The sequence below is a fragment of the Lepidochelys kempii genome, chromosome 1 (genome assembly GCF_965140285.1).
Source record: "Lepidochelys kempii isolate rLepKem1 chromosome 1, rLepKem1.hap1, whole genome shotgun sequence".
Lineage (NCBI taxonomy): Eukaryota > Metazoa > Chordata > Testudines > Cheloniidae > Lepidochelys > Lepidochelys kempii.
The window spans coordinates 223627604-223648762 of NC_136380.1; the positions used below are offsets into that span (position 1 = coordinate 223627604).

The following is a 21159-nucleotide window of genomic DNA, read 5'->3' on the forward strand; positions in this document are numbered from 1 at the left end:
GTCATCCAGAATGTGGAATGCCTAAAAGAATTGACAAACCTTTGGTAATAAACTATGATACGTCCACTTGCCTGTCCCCACTGCCTACAATGGTCTGCAATTTTTAAACATATAGTGTTCGTAAATTTCAACTTTCCATTGTGTGTGTACTCTTTTCTCTCTGCTTAACTTAGCTGTGTCCATGCAGCTTCTGGGCACCGAAATATTCCTCTAAGACTATACTGAAGCTGCGTTTGATAAGGTTTCATGTTTTGGCCTTGAGATTCCGTAGGCACTCTTCTCTGAGGATGCACTGAACCTTTTTTGAAGTACTGAGCCAATAATCTCCAGTTTGTTGGCTGAGTTCAGACCCCAGCCACACTGCAGCAGGAGCCTGGGATTTTGAACTGTCACAGACCAGTCAAAGAGGAAGCATTTCTGGGACGAAATGATGGTGGACAGGCAGGTATGTGATGGGGTATACACCTCACACCAGCCATGATAGGGTTAACGAGGGCCAAAGAAGTCAATTAGGTTACCTTGCATCACCTGAGAAAGGGAAGGCCAGGATTAATTTAGAGTAAAACTCAACTGGGGAAGGCTGGCCCACCACTATAAAGCCAAGGGGTTGAAAGCAAAAGGGGGCTTCAGGGAAAGAGTCTGTAGTAACTGTCCAGGGGACAGAAGATGTAGGAGTGACTACCACCGATAGGATCTCTAGGCTGGGACCCAAAGAGGAGGGAGGACTTTGGCTCCCCTTCCAACCACCAAGGAAGGTGGGGTGAAACCTTTTGAGGGTAAGGGGTGCAAGGGCTATGGAGGCCAGAGACAGATGGAAGACCTGTTGTAAGGATGTTCACTATGGCTGGCGTGGACTCTCTGTTACCCCAGAAGGGGTGGACTAAAGTGTAACCTGGCCAGAGGGTCAAGGTGTGGGAAGAGAGACCACAGCAGCAATGGAGTGCCTGTAGGCAGGGGTTGCCATATGCGGAGACTTCTGCTATGCCATGCTTGGCCACAAGGAAGAGCACCTCTGGTGAGGGAACTCTTTACAAGTACAATACCAAAGGGAAAAGGATTCAGGGCGAGTGGAAAGGCACAGACAGGCAGCACGGAATGAGAGAAGAATTGCAGCACATGAGGAGAGACGTGCAGTGATTTCTGGAGCAGGAATGTCACTTGAGGGATGAAGGTAGAGCACAGCAGAAAGGCTAGTTAGAGACACTGCTTGCACTAATGGCTGCAAGACTTCAGGCTCCATACCACCTCTCGAGTCCCCTCTGCAGTACCATGTCCTGCAGACCAGAAATGAAATTGACAATCCATGGTTGGGTGCCCCTGCAACAGGGACTGAATGCTAGATGGACAGGGCAAGCATGCCCACAAGCAATCCTCTATGCCCCTGCAGTTTTGACAGTTGCGTGCTAGAAAGGGAGAGGAGAATGGGAGCCATGAGACATGCAAAAGTAAGGAATTTGTTTGCACTGGTTTCATTGTTTTGCACTGTTCAATGTGTCTGTTATGCACTTCAGTTTATTACTGGTTTTGGTGTTGATTTATTACTGGTGTTTTGGTGTTGTCATGGCAGTTGGCCTGCCTGACAATGCTTCAGTACTGCTTTTGTTATAATACAGCCATGGTTACAAATAAAGGCTTGTATTTTATTTTAAAAGTTTATTACCATCTCTACATCACATCAGATAATAGGTATCTCAAAGACTAAAGATAAAGACATAAGGCCCAACTGGGAAATTGTATCCAAACACAGTTTCTCAATATATCATTCTGATCAATGATCAATGATGGGAATCTACAATTCATGTCACACAAGTCACTGTCTCCTCCCCACCCCGTGTATAAGCAGTCATCATATCCACAATTAACAATTTATGACAACCACTCTCCCATTCATAGTGTACAGTGAGAGTAGTTCATTTACTGTAAAAAGTGCTGTGCAAATACATCCATAAACACACTATTCTCCCTCTTTCCATGGCCCATGCAAGTCCACAGTGTGGTGCACAAAGCAGCCCTGATTTCTGGTGCCTGTGTACATCCTGCTCCAGCTATGACAGGTGCACTTTCTCGCTCAGTGTGCCGATCCAGCAATCCGTTGCTATCATAGATCCTTTCCGGGGCAAATGGCTCACCTTTGGATTCACAAAGATTGTGAAGAGCACAGCAAGCCACAGTAATGTGGACAGTATTGCTGACACTGGCATCCAAATGGTTCTGTAAACAGCACCAGGAGGATTTCAATCTGCCCAGCGCACATTCAGCCACCATTCAACACCTACCAAGAGTGTAATTAAACCCAGGACTGCACAAGAAGCCCAGGACCCATCATGAGACTTCAACTTTGAACACTTTGTTGCAATGCCAGAGCATCCCTGTTCATGGGCAACTTAAATTTGTGGTTCAGCATACTGGAAATATTTCTTATTTTTTACAGTGGTGAAACGTTTTTGTTAGGACAAGGTTCTTCTTCTTCCCTAACAAGAATGCTTTTTTTTCCTCATTTTGGGCTCCACTCCATTACCACACACCAGAGCTGTAGATTTCTATATGTGTATCCAAAATGGCAAGCTGCTCAGTATTAGAAGTGGTTGAGAATTTTTTGACAAATTTATCTTTTTTTTTTCTGTGTGTGTGTACCCATTTTGACAAAAATTTCTGCTGGAAGTTTCTCAGACCAACCCTGGAAGCCACTACAGTTTCCTGGGACTCAGGAGCCTCAGTATCAGCTCACTGCTCTGAATCATGCAGAACAAGGCCATGACCCTTGGTCTCCCACAAGCCTGATGATTGCCCTACCACTGGGTTATTCTTGGGTAGGTCATGCTTGCTCGCTCAAAAATGTCTAAAAAGCTAGTTTGGGTTCCAAAGTGGAATGAAACAGAGGTGAAACCTCACTTTTTTTTTTTTTTTTTTTTGCAAAACAGAATTTTCATTTTCCAGACAGCCCTGCTCACTGTTAGTTTTGTATACTAAATGGTTAAATGGAAGAGCCACATGCATTTCTGGGGTCTAAATTACGGTCAACTGAAACCCAAACAAAAGCCGCAACAACAATAAATGTCCATGTTAAGAGATTATTTAAAGGTCAGATAATGACTAGGCCTAGATAATTACAGCTGAAGGGGAAAGTATGAGAAGTTATTAATATGAGATAGCAGGGTGTCATTAAGGGAATGCTTAGATAACCTAAATATAACTGCTGCCAGCACTCCAATTATCATGACAATTGTGTGTGTGTGTGTATGTTTGTAAGTCTGGTTAGAATAGGGACCTAAACTGAATTTCTTTGTTACATCATACATTGTAGGCAATTAACCAGAAAGCAGGGGCACAGGACGTATTAGACCTCCAAGTCCATCACTGCTACAAAAGATGGGATTACAGAGCTATTAATACAGGCTATAGACATACCTTTAAAAAGGCCTGTGTGCACACTTTTCAATGCCTTTTGTATCCAAAACCAGTGGGGAGGCACCATGCTGATGTTATTAGCTGAAAAGGCACCTATGGGCAGGTGGTCTGTGACTTGCTATGACAAGAGGAAAACTTACATCAAGAAGTCCTTAACCACCATGGACAGCTCACTGGTTTTAACCAGCCAGTCCAACGCATTCTCAAACTCCACCGGAGCCACAATATGATTTGCTTTTTATCCTCTGGAGTTTTGCCATATTCCACAGGCTATACCAACACAGAATGCCAACTACATTCGCCATGGAACTATATATAGTAAGAACAGGCTTTATGAATTAATACTAACTGACTCCTTGCCCTCAAACTTAAAAATTAGTCGTTTCAGTGTCTGCTAGGCTCTAAGAACCAGACAGCAGATTTGGCAAAGCATAATTCATTTCCACACAACTTTTTTTTTTTTTTGCTTGAATGCACTAAATGAAATACACATTGTCTAAATAAACCGTGCATTATTTCAATAGCTAAACTGTGGGAGCTTCCACTGCATTTTAAAGTGAGAGAGGCAGTCCTGTTTGTTCATTGTTTAATAATAGGGTTGTTGTGCCCAAATAGGATGCAAGGAAAGGTCTGAGTCCTGCTGATAGGGAGGAGGGTTTTGTTTTTTGTCCTCCCTCCTCCCCCCAAGTGATCTCTTTACCTCAGGAGAGGAATATATGAAATTAGACACTGGCTAAGGTGTGTCTCTAATCTGAGACCCTATTAGCACGGGGAGTGGGAGGAGCCAATTCCTGTGAGGAATTGCCAGGGTTTTTAAGCACACTATTAGACTTTCTGCCTCGTAAACAACACAGGAACGTATTCCCTGCAAAAGCGAGTATGTCTAAAGAAACACTACTTACAATCTGCAGTCAGTCATGTTTGCTAGCGGGTGCGTGTGAAAGCTGCACTAAATACCATTCTGTCACAACACGATTTTTAAAAACACTCCAGGACCTTACACTTTGATTCCACAGAGCTTTAGCCACAAACTTTGACACACATTACGTGTATATTTTTGTAAATCTTGGAGAATTTCTCTCTCTTGCGGAATGGAGCCAGCAAATCCTTGGTCTAACGCTCGATTCCCCCCCAAAGCCTGTCAAACTGTCCGCATGAATAGATATTGCTGATCTTCACATATTTTTCCACCCGGGAAAGAATAGGAAGATTTAACCCCCTCATCCAAGCTGAAGCCCTGTATGAGTGCAACTGAGGTTATAGATTCCTGGCAGGGAAAATTGACAAAGCTGCGAATAAAATGAGAGGCAATGGGCTGAACTTCAAACCCAAAAGGTGAAGGCTGTTAAGCTTGTAACGCTCCGGTATCAGCGCTTTTTCTTTCCTCTCTTTCTCCAGGGGTATAATTATAACTCAAATCATATTAACTGAACCTGTCCCTCCTGTTTTCTTAAGTTCTTTGAGTCTGATTGAAAGTTCATTCCTGAGCTTTATTAGGGGGGAAACTTACTCAAAGCGACTGTCCCCCTCCACGCTGGGGAGATGGTTCTATATCCCCCCAAAATGCATTAAAAAAAAGAAAAGAAAAGGAAGAGACGAGGCAGTCCCCTAGTAAGTGGGTTCCCTCACCCACCTTTTTCCAGGCTATGGACCTTTTCCACGCCTCAGTAATTAAGTGACTAAACTGCAACAGTTAATTTTCTTCCAGGATACCAGTTTTCTTCGCAATACTCGCAGGGCAACTTCTTCTTAGGAAAGTTGATTTATGTCTATGTGCATGGAAAATCGAGACATGGGCAAGCAGCATTATACAAGAGCACCTTTCCAAACGTTTGTCTTTGACATGGGAAGGAGAAATATCTATATATTAAATGTGATAAGATTTGTGCACAAAAAAGGCTTTGACTGTCTCTGGGGTTTTAGCTGGTTAGCTAAAGACGCTTTTTTTCAGGATGGCTTGAATGCTCTGCCTAAAATTCTCATTTTATCTCTCCTCGTTGCCTGAAAAAACTGAATTGCTGCTTAGACCTGCAGCTCACCTTTTCCCCGGTAAGAGTCAAACAAATGAAACGTAAAGGTGTGCTCTCCCCTGCGCTGGCATTTCCTCCTGGAGCACAGGCAAAGGTTACTCAGATGCTATCCTTTGGTCATTTTCACGGGTGGGGTCATTTCTTTAGTGGGGTGCTTATAACAGCCTCTTTCATTCCTGCCTAGGTCTATGCTATATCATTAGATCTGGGTGGTCATTGTTCTGAATAAACCTGGGTCCGCTGTCCTAAGGCAAGCCATAAAAGTGCATCCACAGTATATTGCGAAGCCACATTCTCGGAAGGGATGGATTTCAACACGAAATGCCAGTGAGATAAAGAACATTCCTGAGATCGAAAATCATTCAGTATCATAGATTTTTTAATAGATGACTTCTCACAGAAGGCAGGAACAGACGCTCAGCATAACTTTAAGAGAGGAAGGAGGCAGAAGCCAGACATATACACTCACAAAATTTCCTCTCAGCGCTGCTGCAAGACAGGGCTGAAAGTTGGGATGGGACGATACTGGGGGAGGTTAGAATTTGCTCACGGGCTAGGCATTCGTGTAGGTGGCACATAACTCAGCCAGAACCATGCCAGATACCATCGACTCCTAGTTCTGCTATGTGCTAAAAGGTGCATAGTGCGTGCCTGCCTATGCCTTGCTAAAGACCAAGCCTTCTTGGCACTTCTCCCTTCTTTGAGCAGTAACAAAACTTTAGGAGCCCTAGGATCTAAGTCATGTATTTCCAGCCCCATTGAAGCAGGGATGATTACTCAGTAAATGGGAAGGTAGGCTATGATGTCACGAGTTATTCTTTTCAGTACCGGGAAAAGGGTCTCTCTCTCTATATATTAAGAGGAGAAGCTCCTGTTCCTTGATAATAACAAGAGCAACAAGGGAAGGAAGCACCTGCTTTTAAAACCCTTCTTTTTTACTTTAATATGTTAGGTGCAGAATAAAAGTTCCTAGGGCTGGATTTTTTAAAGTCATTTTCATTTTGATTTATTTCACTTTAAAAAAAAAAAGATAGAAACTAGTTGTGGAAGCGATTGCTAAGAAGATCAACCTCTTTTTTGGCCAGGGTGATCTCTGAAAGGCACAGAAGACTGTAACTCAAGGAAAAGGTGAAGTAATAAATTGTGAGGAAACTTCAGTATTCCAAGTTTATAAAGGCTATTTATTTTTCCTGAGTCTGTATGAGGACTTTTTTTTATATATAATTTGTGGGGGAGAGGAAATTCTAAAAATATGTGATAGATGTTTTGCCATTAACACCAGCAGTAGACTTATGTGTGTTTGGGAGCGGGGGTGGGTCACAATTATTGTTTAATTAGTGGAAAGGGCAATGTAAATCAAAGTAGCCTTTATTATACATTTTAATTTATAGCCTACCAAGTGTATAGTGACTTTATTTACAGCATAAGCCATTTAATGTTTCCAGCATGATTTCAATTTCAGCCCTTTTTATTTTCGGTTTTATTTGCTGGTGTGTTATGAAACTTGGCTAAGTAGTTTAGCTGTTTTATTATGGAAGCAAATATCGGTTTTAATGTAAAACAACCTTCAGGTATAAAATGGTCTATTTGTAATTTAACTTGCTATAGAAAAGATATTTTTATATTTTAAAAAATATCTAAGTGTTACATTAAGACTTGTGAAGCAGCTTGGAAAGAATGTACAATAAATCAGTGAACCGACCCAATGACACTTCTGTGGCTCGACTCCTAGTGGAGGGGATGGTGGTATCTCTTGTACCATGCGAACAGGTTTAACTTGCCCGTTCTGTGCGTTTGTGGAAATGCTTAAACTCCAAACCAGAGGGCTTTGGTAAAAAGGTAAACTGAACAAGGAAGAAGTTTAAAGAAGCATTGAAAAACAAACCCTGAGAAGTGATGCAAAATCGCAGCCATCAGAGGAGGTGGGGGCAGGGGGAGGTCGTTGGATGCTGTATACAAAGTTTCATGCTGCGGCGGTTTGGGGATCTGAGAACATTACGCTATCAGGGTGCTACTTAAATTCGGATCATATACCCCAAATGTTTATTTCTACAGCATAACGCCCCCACTATGTTAAAAGGCGGAGTAAGACAGAGAGAGACAATCCTGGGGTGCTATAAAGATCCTCAGAAGCTAACTGTGCCAGATAAAAATTATTTTATTTACAACATTAAGAAAAACAGAGTTTTCTATATATAGTCACTGTCGTATCGATTACTTCATAATAGCCCGGGGCAGTTTCTTGCGCAACTGGGCTGTAGAAAGGGATGGATTGTGTTACCTTTGGTTTTACATAAGTGTTTCCGTGTGATGGAAAATTCAGTTGTTCACTCAGCTGGGGTGATGATGTCTGATTGAAGTGGGAGCGTGTGAGGCGGTTCTCCCAGGTGATTTATTTCTAGCCAGTGTTTGGAACTCCCTGGCGGTAAGAAAGAACAGCTAGGCCACCAAGGGTATAAACCCGTCAGCTGGCGACGGGTTAGAAAGTATGTACGAGGGGTTCTGGACGGGCGCCAGCTGTTCACAGCTGTGCTGAGGAGCAAGGAAAGCAAGAACTACTGCTCCGAACCCAAGCCGTGTCTCGCAAATGAAGGGCGCACCGCGGTGCTTTCAGCCTCTCACTTCAAGGCACAGTGACACAGCTACCTTCGACACCCAAGTTGGGCCATTCGCTGAAAAAGGAGGGGGAGAAACGCTCCGCGAGTATTATTTTTTCCTGGCCAGCAGCTTCCGTGTCCACAGAGTGTGTGTGGCCCCCGGGCTAGCGTACACTTACAATCGGTAGGAACCAGCCCTCCAGGGAATAGGTGGACGGCAGTAAAGGACGGTAGGTGATGTGAAAGGCAAGGCACCGTTAATCTCAAGCGAGGCGGCTGGTTTGGATCTGGAAGTGTCCCCCTGGGAGAGTCACCTCCTTTGCAGCGTGCTGCGGGAGGGAAGACACGCTGCTGGCCCAGTGGGGGGAAAGGGAGAGAAACCAACCCTGCTTTCGGGGGATGTGACTGCTCTGGGTTGGCATGTGCGTTTTATGGTCGGGTGTTTGCTTCTCTTGATCCCGATCCCGGGGGGGGGGGTGAAATCTCTCTCTCTCTCTCTCTCTCTCTCTCTCTCTCTGGCTGTTGGTATCCAGTGCTGGGCGCCCTCTGCACATGTTCCTAGGGCGCCATCTCTTTGCAGCCACTGACTCCTCCAGCAGGTTTCCCAGCGGCTGCCTCCGGAGCGTGTGAACATTCCAAGCCCCAGCTCTGCTCCAACCTGCACAGCCAAGCATGCTTTCCAGCCCCTAAGCCTTCCCTGCTGCTTCTGCTCCTATTAGACCTCTCGGGCTTTCCGGATAGTCGACACACGCTTTGCCTGAGTTCAGGTTCCTTTCCTCAGTGTGGACCCAAACGTCCCGGAAGCGGCAAGACCTGAACCTGGCTTTAGAAGAAGAGGTATAATGGCTGGATGTATATACAAGTCTGTCTGTCTCTCGCTCTCCCCATCTGTACAGAGAAGAAAATACTCTTGGTTTGGGGGGGGGGAATAAGCTGAGGAACTTTTTCCCCCCTTGCTGAAAAGAGGGTTTGCCCTGTAACACAAACCCCTAAGATAGCAGCTTGCCAGATTAATTAAAGATCTCTATGGGAGACATGTAAACACACTCCTTCGCCCGATCCATATACAAACCAGTTCATTTTTATTAGTATTTAAGAGAGGAATTGCCTGTGATTATTTTTGGAGAGAGGGCGAGAGAGCGCGCTCACAAAGTTGGGAGCAGCTGATCTCTAAGAAGTGAGAGCTGCCGAGAGTCAAGAAAGTTTGTTTTTCTTTTGCAACTTCGGAGGAGGTTGTGTAGTCCGCCGCAGCTGCTATTTTAGAAAGAAGCCGGAGTATGTACCACTGGACTCATTTTCCTTTCGTTGCAGGTTCCAAGACCGAGGGGATACCATGTTCACGAAACTGTTCCAGCATTGGAGTTTCGCAGTCTTCCTGCTGAGTTATTCTGTCCCCTGTTATGGGAGATCAGTGGAAGGGACAAGCCGCAGACTGTAAGTTTCTTTCTGACTCTGATCACTGGGGGTGGGGGGGTGAGAAATCTAAGCAGAAACCTCTGTTACCTGCCGGAGTTCTTCACCGGAGCGGCTTCAGAAGTACCTGCACCAGGTAGCTTTGGTTAAGCAATAGAGAAAGAACAGTTTATATGCCCACCCACTTTAATGAATCACAAGGGATTGACAGCACTTTTCAATTCTCCCTGACTGTATAAGACAATCAGGTAAGAATGTGTGCTTTAACCTGAGGAGCCGAAGTGTATATAAGACAGCAAAACATAGGGTGGTTGGATGTAGATCGACATCTATTCACACACCATGACAGACAAATGAGAGAGGTTTGGAACCATACCGTAGCGAATAAGTGTAGATTATATACTGGAATGACAATATGCCTGTACATATGCCTGTACATCCAGTACAGGTATTGGTAGCTCACTAAAAAGATATGGAAGATAGCTGCGGAAGATAGTACAATTTAAATATCGAAATATTTCCTTTGGACTTGTGCCACTTTGCAATAATTTCATCAGTTGGAGTCAAATAACTGACTTGGAGACAGAAGCATTTTGTAGCTAGATGATAACCTGATTTCAGATATTTTGCTCAGGAAATGACCCTCTTATTCCTCCAGTAATCATGAACATAGATATCACTGTATTGTAAGCTAAGTCCAGAAAAGAAACCACAGAAGTGATCTAGATCAATAGCCTACACATGTAGCTATGTTACTTACTCTCTGTAGACATTTAGGCGACTGATCGGTACCAGATATTTTAGGGAGGGAACACTTCAAGCTGTACACTGGCTTAAAAGGCAGCTGACAAGACTTGACGTTTCTATCCCCTTCAGAAGCAAGAGTCAGACTGGAGAGAAAGAGAGAGAATTAGAAAACCCTGTCAAGAATGTTTAGAGGAAAGCATCACATACTGTACATTTAATCAACTTCAGAAGAGTTTCCTTATAACTGCTCATGTATGTATTTCAGGACAAGTGTTCCATATATCATTTCCTCTATTATCATTTGAAAAGCAAATAAATCCCCCTAAGTGAAATGACTTGAGACTTGTCTGAACTTTGGCACCAAAACCTCCTAGGGCAAATTGCATTCATTGTACTGATGATAAAGCTACAGTGTATTTCTCCCTATTAACATTTGCTAGTTCGCACTGCTGCAAACTACCCTGGAACTATTTTTTGTTTTGAAACCATCTTATTCTCTTCAGCTGTGCAGAGAATCCATGTGTGGATTCATGTACATAAAAAATAAAGCACAACTAAATACTCTATTTCCTTGGCTAAGAATCTTTGAACTGGAACTGAGCCAACTTTTGCTTAAATTAAGATTTGATAAGACATACCTGTTATCTTTTTAAGTCCAGTACTTATATATGTCAAGCTTAAATACATCCCCTCCTGTTTTCCTCCACCCTCCAAATCATGGGATGACAAAATAGGTGCTAAATTGTCAAAAAGCTTTTCTTGATTCCCTTTTTGTATAGCATGTAAAACGCACTGAAGAAACCATTTAGCTGTCAGTCAGTGGCATTCATGTAGTTTTGTTTGTGGGTACAGCACAAACACTAACACCACATGCAAACATACACCCTGTTTTAATATCACCACAAACCATTCCTAGAGCTAATGGTTAATAACTCGCCTCAAGTATAGACGTAGTTTTCCAGGGAAGGCTTAAATCAGTAGTAGATTAAATTAGACACATTATTATAGCCAAACAGAACTAAATCATAGGCCCCATTCTGCAGTCCTTATGCAGGCAAACCTCCCATTGAAACCAATGGGAAGTTTTCCTGAGTACAGATTGCAGGGCCCATTAAATGTTTTAGCTGTTAAAGAAGTTTCTGGAAAACAAGCAATGACTCAAAGAGAAATTAGATATTTTTATCAGCATGCCTAGACATTGCATCACCACATCTCCAAGTTTGTTTCAAATATTTTTCCTTTAGCATAAACTGTGCACCCACTTGTGAGACGGGCTGAGCACCCTCAACTCCCAGTGGAGTTAACGAGAGCGGAAGGCACTCAGCCCTTTGCAGGATACCTCCCTAAGGGCTAGATCCAGAGCCAATTGAAATCTTTCCACTGATTTAGATGAGCTTTGGATCAGGCCGCAAATGAACAAAGTATGACAATGATTCAATAATTAATTATTTAATTTAAAAAAATTGAGACAGAAAGTTAACTTTTTGCTACTGACACAAGTTTAAAAGAAGTGAACAAAACTTTCTAAGAAGAATGAACTGGGGGGAGGGGGCCGGGAATAGTCACCCAAAAGTAACATTTTAGAAATCAGAATGTTCACAAGTCCTGGCTTCCTAGTATTTCAGCCTAAGTACTTTTTTCCATAATGAGACATAAGACTAGTTAGCTACACGTGTATATAGAACATTCTTGTATACAATAATTTGTCTGGGCACTTTGGGCAAACAGAAACCATGGTCTACATCTTTCTCTCAGAAGTGCTTACCCACATGTTAGCTTAACATTTACTGCATTTGGTTTGGGGTCAGACTGTTTTCCTTTCAGTGAGAAGCATATTTCATAGAAGGATGGAAGGGACCTCTAGTGGGTCATCCTAACCCTAACATCCTAATATTTCCTAACTGTTGTTTGCTAATACTACAGCATTTTTCTTGTAAATATTATTATTTGTCATATATAACTAATCCCAGTAACTGAATACACATATTGAAGAGTCCACCACTTTCCTTACTGTGAATGAGGAGGAGAGGGGAGGGGAAAGATGGGGACTTTTCATCACATTGCTGATACCTGTGTTATGGGACACTTCTCATACATGAACCTTCTTCAGCAAGTTGTTTTCCTTGGGTTTACAAACAAAGGAGTTACTTGAGTGGCTAGCTTGGGGTTAGTAATGGGGGGAGGAGATTTATATTTACCACATATTTTTCACTTTGTATATTGTGAAACATAAATTTCCCAAAGGAAACTGGGAGACAAAATGTAATCTTCAAGTCTGGCTGGGTAATAAAAGTCATGTGAAATATAACTCTATGTAATATTATACAGTCACGTGGAACAGCAGAATGTTGTTTGGGGCCAGGTTTGCATGCTAAATATCAGACAGACATTTAAACTGAAACCTGCCCCTTCCGGGCACTGCATCCATTCTCACGTCAATTCATGGATTGTAATGGAAATCTACACTAATATAAGAAGTGGGTCTTGTAATGATGTTTGATTGTATTGTGTGTACTCTAGGTTTAGACTATCTATGTAAAATGAAATTGCTTTTCAATCAAGAGTCCTTAATAACAAGATTTTAAGATGCAAGATTTTGTAACAGTGAGTAAATTGACTAAATATACAGTAGAGGATTAAGGCAGCTTTGTGTTCTCTGTAATAAAAGCAATTATCCCTGGTAGTTTATAAGAGACAGTAGGAAAGCTTTTCACATGAGGCATACTATTTTAAACTCAGTAAAGCACTAAGATTTTGTATGTTTTTTATAAACTAGGAGAGTGGAATGATAACTACATTTCCCATGAAAGCATCCTGGGAAAATATAGTTCTTTAGTTAGGAAAGTAATGTGAGTCACAGTGGACAGATTGAGAAACATGACAGAAGTTTGCCACAGTCAGATGAGTGCAAGGTGCTGGTTTTAACATTTGACATTTGCAAGTCAGGTTGAGCTAAGCAAGGAGGTAGTTAATAGCCAACCTTTGCTGGTTATTGCTATGAAGTAAGGTGTACAAGACAGAGCATCAGAGTGACTGTGTGATATAGGCCATTAGAGGGATTGGAGTAGCATCACAGGAAGAGTTTGGCAGAATGGATGATTACATATCTTTTCGGATAGGCCAGATCCTGAGCCAGTGTAAATGATTGCAGCTCCATAGAAGTGAATTAAGCTGTGCCCCTTTACACCAGCTCAGTATCAGGCCATGTTATTTTTGCTTAGAGGTGTTCAATAGAAGAGCATGATGCACAAAAATCACAAATTCCCTGACATTCACCTGCCTACAGGTTTCTTGAAACTCAGAGAACATTTAGCAAAAGATTTACTCAACTCTTTTGAGCAAATCTACGCGCAGTGTTGAGCAAATATACCCAATATATAGCTTTGCAGCAAAATCATGATCAATTCATAGTGTTATTGTGGAGCTAGGGACAAGTTGGAATTTTGATCTGAATTTCACTTTGAGACTTGGGATCATTTGAACCAAAAACTCCGTGTGTGCAGATCTATATGGATAAAAAGCAAAGGAGATGCTCTCATAAACTTATGCTACATGAAGCTGCTAACTTCCAAAGAGCTCTAGCATTGACTACGTTGGAAGTCCACAACATATGGCAGCCAGCTCAGAAGGGACTGAGGGTAACAAATTACAGACCTCGCTCAAGCATTTGGTGTATAGTTATACCACACCACATTTTGAAACTCCACAGTATAGTAGGATAGTTGGGGTGAATAGTCTCTCAGACAGTTATCGGTCTTCTCCCTGCTCATCCATATTCAGAAACTGCATTAGCTACAGACAAAATTACTGTGCAACAGGCAAGGCAATTAATTCATTTTCTTTGGTTAGCATCAGTCCAATCACGGGTAGGCACCCTGATACAATAAAAGAGGATGCATAGCCTGTCTCAGCACACTGAGATAAAGCAAGCTCGAAGGACTATAGGTTTTAGCAGTCGTGGGAACATAACTATAATTCCACCTCATATGCTTTCATGGTTCACAGTGCAGGTGTGCATCCACCCTGCATTAAGGAAAAAATGTGTATTTTCTCATGGTTATTCATTGGCCAGACAGATCTTGGACCATCCTTTCTCAAAGGTTTCTGATGACCATACCTTGTTAGCCAAGTATGAACCATTGGCAAGGCTTCCAGTTAAATCATCTTCCAACTCCTCAAAAACAGATACAGTTTAAGAGTTCCAATGAACCAAAATGTCAGAGTTGCAATGAGCAATAAAAAGGACAAATATAGGAACTTTGGAAGAATGTCAAGGAAGAATCATAAGGAACAGAGATGCAGAGAAAAGGGTGAGGGGAACCACAGAAATGGACTGGCACAGTGCACAAGAGAAAATAGAGAACACCAGAAATTCAGGTCAAAATTTTCAAACTCGGGTTCCTAAATCCACTTAAATCCAGATTTAATATTGGCTGAAGTCAATGGGAGCTGCTAGGTGCTCACAATTTCTGAATGTCAAGCTGCTTGTTTCGGTGTCTAAATATGGTTGTAGGTTGCTCACATTTTAGGCACTCAAGTTTGAAAATTTTGGCATAAAAAAAATACTAGCAGTTACACTAATTGAAACTTAAAAGTAAGGTGCATATTTTTTTTAAAGTATATGATGGGGCAGAAGAAAGTTACTAAAATGATGTTGCATAGAAAGAGGTTCAGGTTTCCCTGCAGGTGTTTAATATTCCCTTTCTTATGTGACTGCAGTGCTCCATTATCTGGTTCCCTTCTTTCCCTAACTTTGGCAACTGCCTTTCTTGTCTTAGTGCCTAGATAGAATGCCTTGTACCATTAAGAAATGCTTTCCCAGAACAGAGCATTGACTAATCCACCCACAAGTCCAGTGGTGTGTGATGGGTCCACAGAGAATTATTACTGGCTTAGGTTCTTTCCCTCTCTGCAGGGAACAGCTATTCTGACAAGAAATTGCTCCACCACTGAGTTTGCAGGGTACACTAAGAGCTGGAAAGTTGGTTCACTGCTCACTGTAGCGACAGCTGCCAGAGGAGAGATGAGTTTTGCCAAGTTTTGGCTGATAATGAAATTATAAAATATCTTTTTCTCCCTGCTCTCTTTTTCTTTTAGCAAAAGAGCTGTATCAGAGCATCAGCTACTGCATGACAAAGGGAAGTCTATCCAAGATCTACGAAGGAGGATCTTCCTTCAAAATCTCATTGAAGGTGTTAACACAGCAGAGATCCGGACTACTTCAGAAGTTTCTCCAAACCCTAAGCCTCCGACTAACACAAAGAACTACCCTGTCCGATGTGGCAGTGAAGATGAGGGTAAATACCTAACTCAGGAGACAAACAAAGCTCAGACATACAAAGAGCAGCCCCTGAAGACATCGGGAAAGAAGAAGAAACCAAAGCCTGGAAAACGCAAGGAACAAGAAAAGAAAAAGAGGCGAACCCGCTCAGCATGGCCAAATTCTAGAGAATCTGAGAATGGAAATGAAGGGGTCCCCCTCTTGGACATCTCTGGTACTACACATGATCACAATTTAAGGTAATCATGCTTTATCCTTATCAAGGAGACACACCATTTATTTTGTTTATTTATTGGAATTGTTAGATTTTACCTCTGCCTCACACAAATCTGGAATTTTATTATTATAATAATAATAATAAAAATTTTTAGGACATTTCAAAATGTTGTGCAACCACAAAGCACTTTACAAAGGTAAGTGTTATTCCCATTTTACAGCTGGGGAAACGGAGGTACAGAAGTTAAGCAACTTGCCCATGACCCACACAGTGATTCACCAGCAGGGTAGGGACTAGAACTCGGGTCTCATGACTCCCAATACCCTGCTCTAGACTCTGGACAACTCTGTCAGGAATAATTATGGTAAATTACTTATCACAGAGATTTGTGAAACTGAGGTTACAGAAAGTGTTATTTACGCCAAAGAAATGACCCTCACATCTATTACAATTTCCTGCGCTGCTTTTACTTTGGTATCCGTGTTTCAGATCTTTGTCTCACATTTGGTCCTCAGCAGACTGAAGCTTTGAACTCTGCTTAAAGCTCTGCATCTATAAAATGGAGAGGTTTTCTTTTTTTCCCCTTGATCCTTGGCAGCTTTCCTACCCTTACTTTACAGTTTTTCATTTTACTGTTTAACCTTAGGGGAGAACACGGAAAGTTTCTCTTTTAGTAATATCTGCAAACAGTGCAGACCAGCCTTTTGCCATAAAATTTTCCCTGCCATTAGGACTTTTTAATTCAGCTCCATCTTTCTGCCAGCTTGTGAAACAATTACGTTGCTGCTGAAAAATGTTGAGCATTACCCTTGGAGAGAGATGTGTTTTCCTCATGTATGACAATGAAGGTTTTTAAGGGCAATGGTGAGTTGGAGTCTCTCTACTAAGTGTCCTGAGCCGCTAGCCCGCTTGCACACATCTCATGTCTGGATTTGAGCTTGAACAGCTTTGTGTACAGAAGGCAAACAGAAACATTCAATTCCAAAAAGAATTTAAAAAGAAAACACATAACACTCTTCTCCCTTCACCTCTTCCCCTTCACTTTTGGCTCAATGGACACAAAAGTGCAATTTGCTTCACAGTAAATTATTTGAAGAGAGATGCCATGAACCATGGGTTTTATTAAAATGCTGCACCTTAATTCAATCTTTATGGGACCAGTCCTGATAGGTGCCTCATGTCCTCAACTGCCAATCGAGGTCAGGGGAGTTCCTGGCATTCAGCACCAAGCCTTATCTAGGCCAGAGTAAGAAATTTGGGATTGGGCCTTAGACTTAATGACAAGTCAGTAGTTAACAGAACTTTAATAAGAAGAAGTGGTGTAACTGGCGCTGCTTTTGATTGTTACTGAGAGTATGGCTACGCTGCAGATAAGAGGTGTGATTCCCAGGGAGGGCAGACAGACTTGCACTAGCTCTGTTTGAGCTAGCGTGCTAAAAATAGCAGTAGCAGCCGCTAAGGCTAGCTGCTGGAGACAAAGCCTGCCGAAACCCCTATCCAAGCTTGGATAGCTAGTCTGAGTCTCTGCCAGTGCTGCCAAGTCCACAGTACTATTTTTAGCATACTAGCTCAAGCTGAGCTAGCCTGAGTCTACCTGCCCATACTGGGAATCGCCCCTTCCTGCTGCAGTACAGAAATACCTTTAAAGGCCTGTTCCAGGGCATATGTAATCAGATGTTTGATACATACAGAAGTTGCAATAAATGTTATAGAGCTAGGATATCTGAAAAACAAAGCCTACCTTCAAATGTGCACTTATACAGAAACTAAAGTAATGGGGCTAAAACTCCCAAAGCATTTGATTGTTGGATTTTATTTTAATACTACTCTTATCTCTGATGGGATCTGTAAATGAAATACAAAAGACTATTCTATAGATTTGATCGGTTTAAGTTTTAAATTCCGAATGTCCTCATATGCCTAAAGGAAGCTCAACTTTACAGTACATTACAGTTTTGGCCTTAGCCTCTTGGCATTATTACCCTTCTTGCAATGTTAGTCCAGTAGGGGAATAGAGTCTTGAAGGGATTGTATACTTGCAATACTTAATTATAAAAGCTAACTTTTTTTTAAAAAAAAGAAAGTTATAAAACAGGAGTTTGCAATTCCTCCCTTACAAAGCCCACAGCAGTTCTGGTTTCTGAGAATCGAGTACATGCTCTTTATCTGTAATTATCCAAGTGAGCTGGCAGATGCGATCATTTCTACACCTTAAATCAAAACAGCTGTCAACTTGAAATCTGAAACCTTTTGTTTAATTATTTTTAATTCAGGAAATGACATAATTCATCATCATTTTTACTTAATAACACAAGTCATTCTTTACAAACATATGCAAGCCCTGTGTCTGAATTGGCATCTCAAATCCAACCCCTGCCTCTCCCTACAGATTTTAGATAGGAGTGCCAGAGCCTCCAGGGCACCAGAGTCACTTTGCACTGCAGTGACGACATAACACATCTGTAAACTCAGTTTAGCTGGCTCAGGGACAATCACCCCTGTATATGTGTAATCCTCCAGTTGCACAGAGCTGATTCGAGGGCTCATATACCACAACTCTCCCTGCTGGTGGGGACAGAAGGCATGACTGCAGTTTGGCTGAACTCGCGAATTCTCCCTAGCAGTCCTGACCCCACAATTTTGAGTCCAAGTCCAAACAAAAACTGAAAGAGACCTGCTTTCTAGTTCCGGTAGGAACGTGGCCCAATATGAGAAAGGTCTTGCAAAATTAGTTGATTTTGCAATATTTATGACATTTGAGCTTAGAAACCACAGAGAGCAGTTATAAGATTTTGGTACCATGAAACCCAAACCTAAATCGTGGTTCACCTTGAACTCTAAATTCAAGGCTAAAAGCTAAATCCAGAACCAAAGCATAATCCATTTTAAAAGTACACATCTATAGTAGGTTTCAGAGTAGCAGCCATGTTAGCCTGTATCCGCAAAAAGAAAAGGAGTACTTGTGGCACCTTAGAGACTAACCAATTTATTTGAACTATATTCCCATTCCAATTAAATTAAATTATTGGTACTTAATTTCCTAAGAAACCTTTCAAAAGTGTAACCTCCCTAAAATTAGGTATAGTCTTGCTTTCATTAAGCACATAAAACCCCCTTAAATTGTCAAGAATTTCCTCTTTTTTTGTGTGTCTCACACCCACACAAGTCTGCCATGTGAAACTCTACCCACAACTTTGGCAATCAGTCTGACAACACAGCCAATCAAATTCCATCCTATAGTTGTTTCCTAGGGAACCAACATACAATTACAGAAATGGACTGCACACAGTGAGAGAGGAAAAACCCAGAAGTTTCACTGTCAGAAAAATATCAATATTGGAAAATACAAAACAAAATATAAATAAGATACAGAATGGGTGGCAGGGGATACTGCTTATAGCCTCTTGAATTCACGGTGGACGGGGAGCATTACAGAATTAAAACCAGTCTGTCAGTGGCACCTATTAAGTTCAGAAGAGCAATTCCCAACCTTAAGGCTTGATCCTGCAAGGTGCTGAAGGCCTCCAATTCCCACTGAATTTGGTACAAGCTGAAGGTGCTCAGAGACTCACAGGAAATGCTCAATATTTTCAGGGGGCAGGCCTTTAGACTCCTCCTGGACTCACAAAGATGCAATTTCAGTTTTCCCAAAGCTTTAATTCAACAACCATTTAATTAATTTGTGCTGTGAATGGAGCTAGTGTCTCTTCAGAATCAGGACCTGAACACATTGTTCTACAGTAAAATTCATGTTCTATAAATACATACTTCACAATTAAATAATTCCTTATCCAATGGTTGCTTATAGTCCACCATCAGCGGTAAAGACAGACCAAATGACAACAGTAGAACGTATCTGACAACAGTAAACATGGTATCACAAAGGCAGCACAGGAAACATAGCTCAAGCAATATAATGGGCACATTAGCTACTAGATGGGCTTGATTGTTCTTTTCAGCCTTGCCCTTAATGCTCATTTTTCCAGCTGGTTTTATATGGGTTTTTTAAATCTGTTCTCTGAACTGAGCTTTATGGCCCCAATTCAGCAAGCTACTTAAAACTATGCCTAACTTTCAGCTCATAAGTAGCCTTGAGTGGTATTTATGCATGTGCTTAAGTACCTTGCTGAATCAGGGCCTAAATGAAGCAGAACCCTCTTCCTACTTCTGTGAGTAGAGGGCTGCAGATGATACAGACTCAGCTGTGTGAAAGCAGTGTGCCATCCCTTGCATCGCTATTTTCATTGCATTAAAAGAACTGTAGAGACTTAAAAGAAGACTCCTAATAGCTCAGTGTTATTAATCAGCTCTTCCTAGAGGGGCTATTTAATAGCAAGGCACACCCTATATTACTTGTGGAACTGTTACATTAATCTTGTGTCCATTTATTTTCAGGGAAATTTAATTTTTTTCCCCTTTTGTGTCCCCCACCCCCCTCTTTCTTTGCAGGAGGCGTTGAATTTTCAGTTGAGATCTTTGGAAAACGTATTGCAGTATTCTGTAATAGTGAACATATGGAAAGTATTAGAAATATTTATTATCTGTAAATATTGTAAATGCATCGAAATAAAACCTCCTCCTCCCCATTGCTCTCTGAAACTGCACATTTGGCTATTGTGAATTTTTTTTTCCTTTTTTCTTTTTTTTTTTTTTTTTTGCTAAGGCTAAGCCAATTATTATTGTCACATTTACCATAATTTATTTTGTTGAATGGTGTATTTATTTTGTGAAAGTATCTTGGTGCTGCTGACTTTCTATACATATATATATATTGTAACATAATGCACTTTAGATATACATATCAAGTACATTAATAACTGACATCATAATAAAGTGTTCCTCTTTTGTGGTTGATTTTAAATGGATGCCTATGAACAACTGTTCAACTGATTTTCCTCTGTGCATGTAAAATAGCAATATTTTAAAATTTGTAAAGAATGTTTAATAAAATATAATCTTATGAAATCATGACTCAGAAGGAGAAATGTATCCTTTAGGAATTTCAGGAGAAGGAACACTGTGTGATTTTTTTCTTTACTACATTTGAAAATGGTCTTACATTTAATATGTTTACATTGGTTCAAGCTCCAACATTTTCACATTAGCTTTTAGTTAAAAATCACTTAGAACATATTTTGTTCCAGTGCTCTGTTTCAAATCAGCTAAGTGGCTGAACAACCTGAGGACACAGAATAAAGCCAGTGGTGTTTAAGAAGTGACGTGCCAACGTCAGCTCCCATTGATTTTACTAGCAGATCAGATTACTCAGCATATAGCAGGAGATATCCAGCACCTTGCAGGGTTGGGCCAATCTAGATTAGCAGCCCAATGACTGATCCATCTACACTACAAAGAGAGAGATTCCTGTGGTGGATGTGGGGATTAAGGACAAAGAACCAAAGAGAGAGGGCAACAGCAAGCTGATGGCTATTATTGCAAGTTCTTTGCTCTACAAAAGTTTGTGTC

At 41.4% G+C, this 21159-nt stretch overlaps 1 protein-coding gene across 2 annotated transcripts; it reads left to right on the forward strand.

Annotated features, from left to right (window-relative positions):
• Positions 1-8792: 8792 nt before the first annotated feature.
• PTHLH (parathyroid hormone like hormone) lies at positions 8793-20430 on the forward strand. 2 transcript variants are annotated; one of them, XM_073315361.1, is made up of 4 exons: positions 8793-8872; positions 9347-9469; positions 15293-15715; positions 20143-20430. In XM_073315361.1, the coding sequence occupies exons 2-4, from the start codon at positions 9369-9371 to the stop codon at positions 20150-20152; spliced, it is 534 nt and encodes a 177-aa protein (XP_073171462.1). In that variant the 5' UTR covers positions 8793-8872; positions 9347-9368; the 3' UTR covers positions 20153-20430. The 2 variants fall into 2 exon arrangements, with proteins under 2 accessions (XP_073171462.1, XP_078707600.1); XM_078851474.1 differs by lacking the exons at positions 8793-8872; positions 20143-20430 and having other exon boundaries at positions 9351-9469; positions 15293-15719.
• The last annotated feature ends 729 nt before the right edge of the window (positions 20431-21159 follow it).

What these genes read in the sequence shown, in the direction of transcription:
- PTHLH (XM_073315361.1), top strand. Translation starts at nt 9,369, where the DNA reads ATGTTCACGAAACTGTTCCAGCATTGGAGTTTCGCAGTCTTCCTGCTG. An exon ending in GAAGGGACAAGCCGCAGACT is followed by an intron (nt 9,470 to 15,292) that starts GTAAGTTTCTTT and finishes TTTTTCTTTTAG; the next exon opens with CAAAAGAGCTGTATCAGAGC.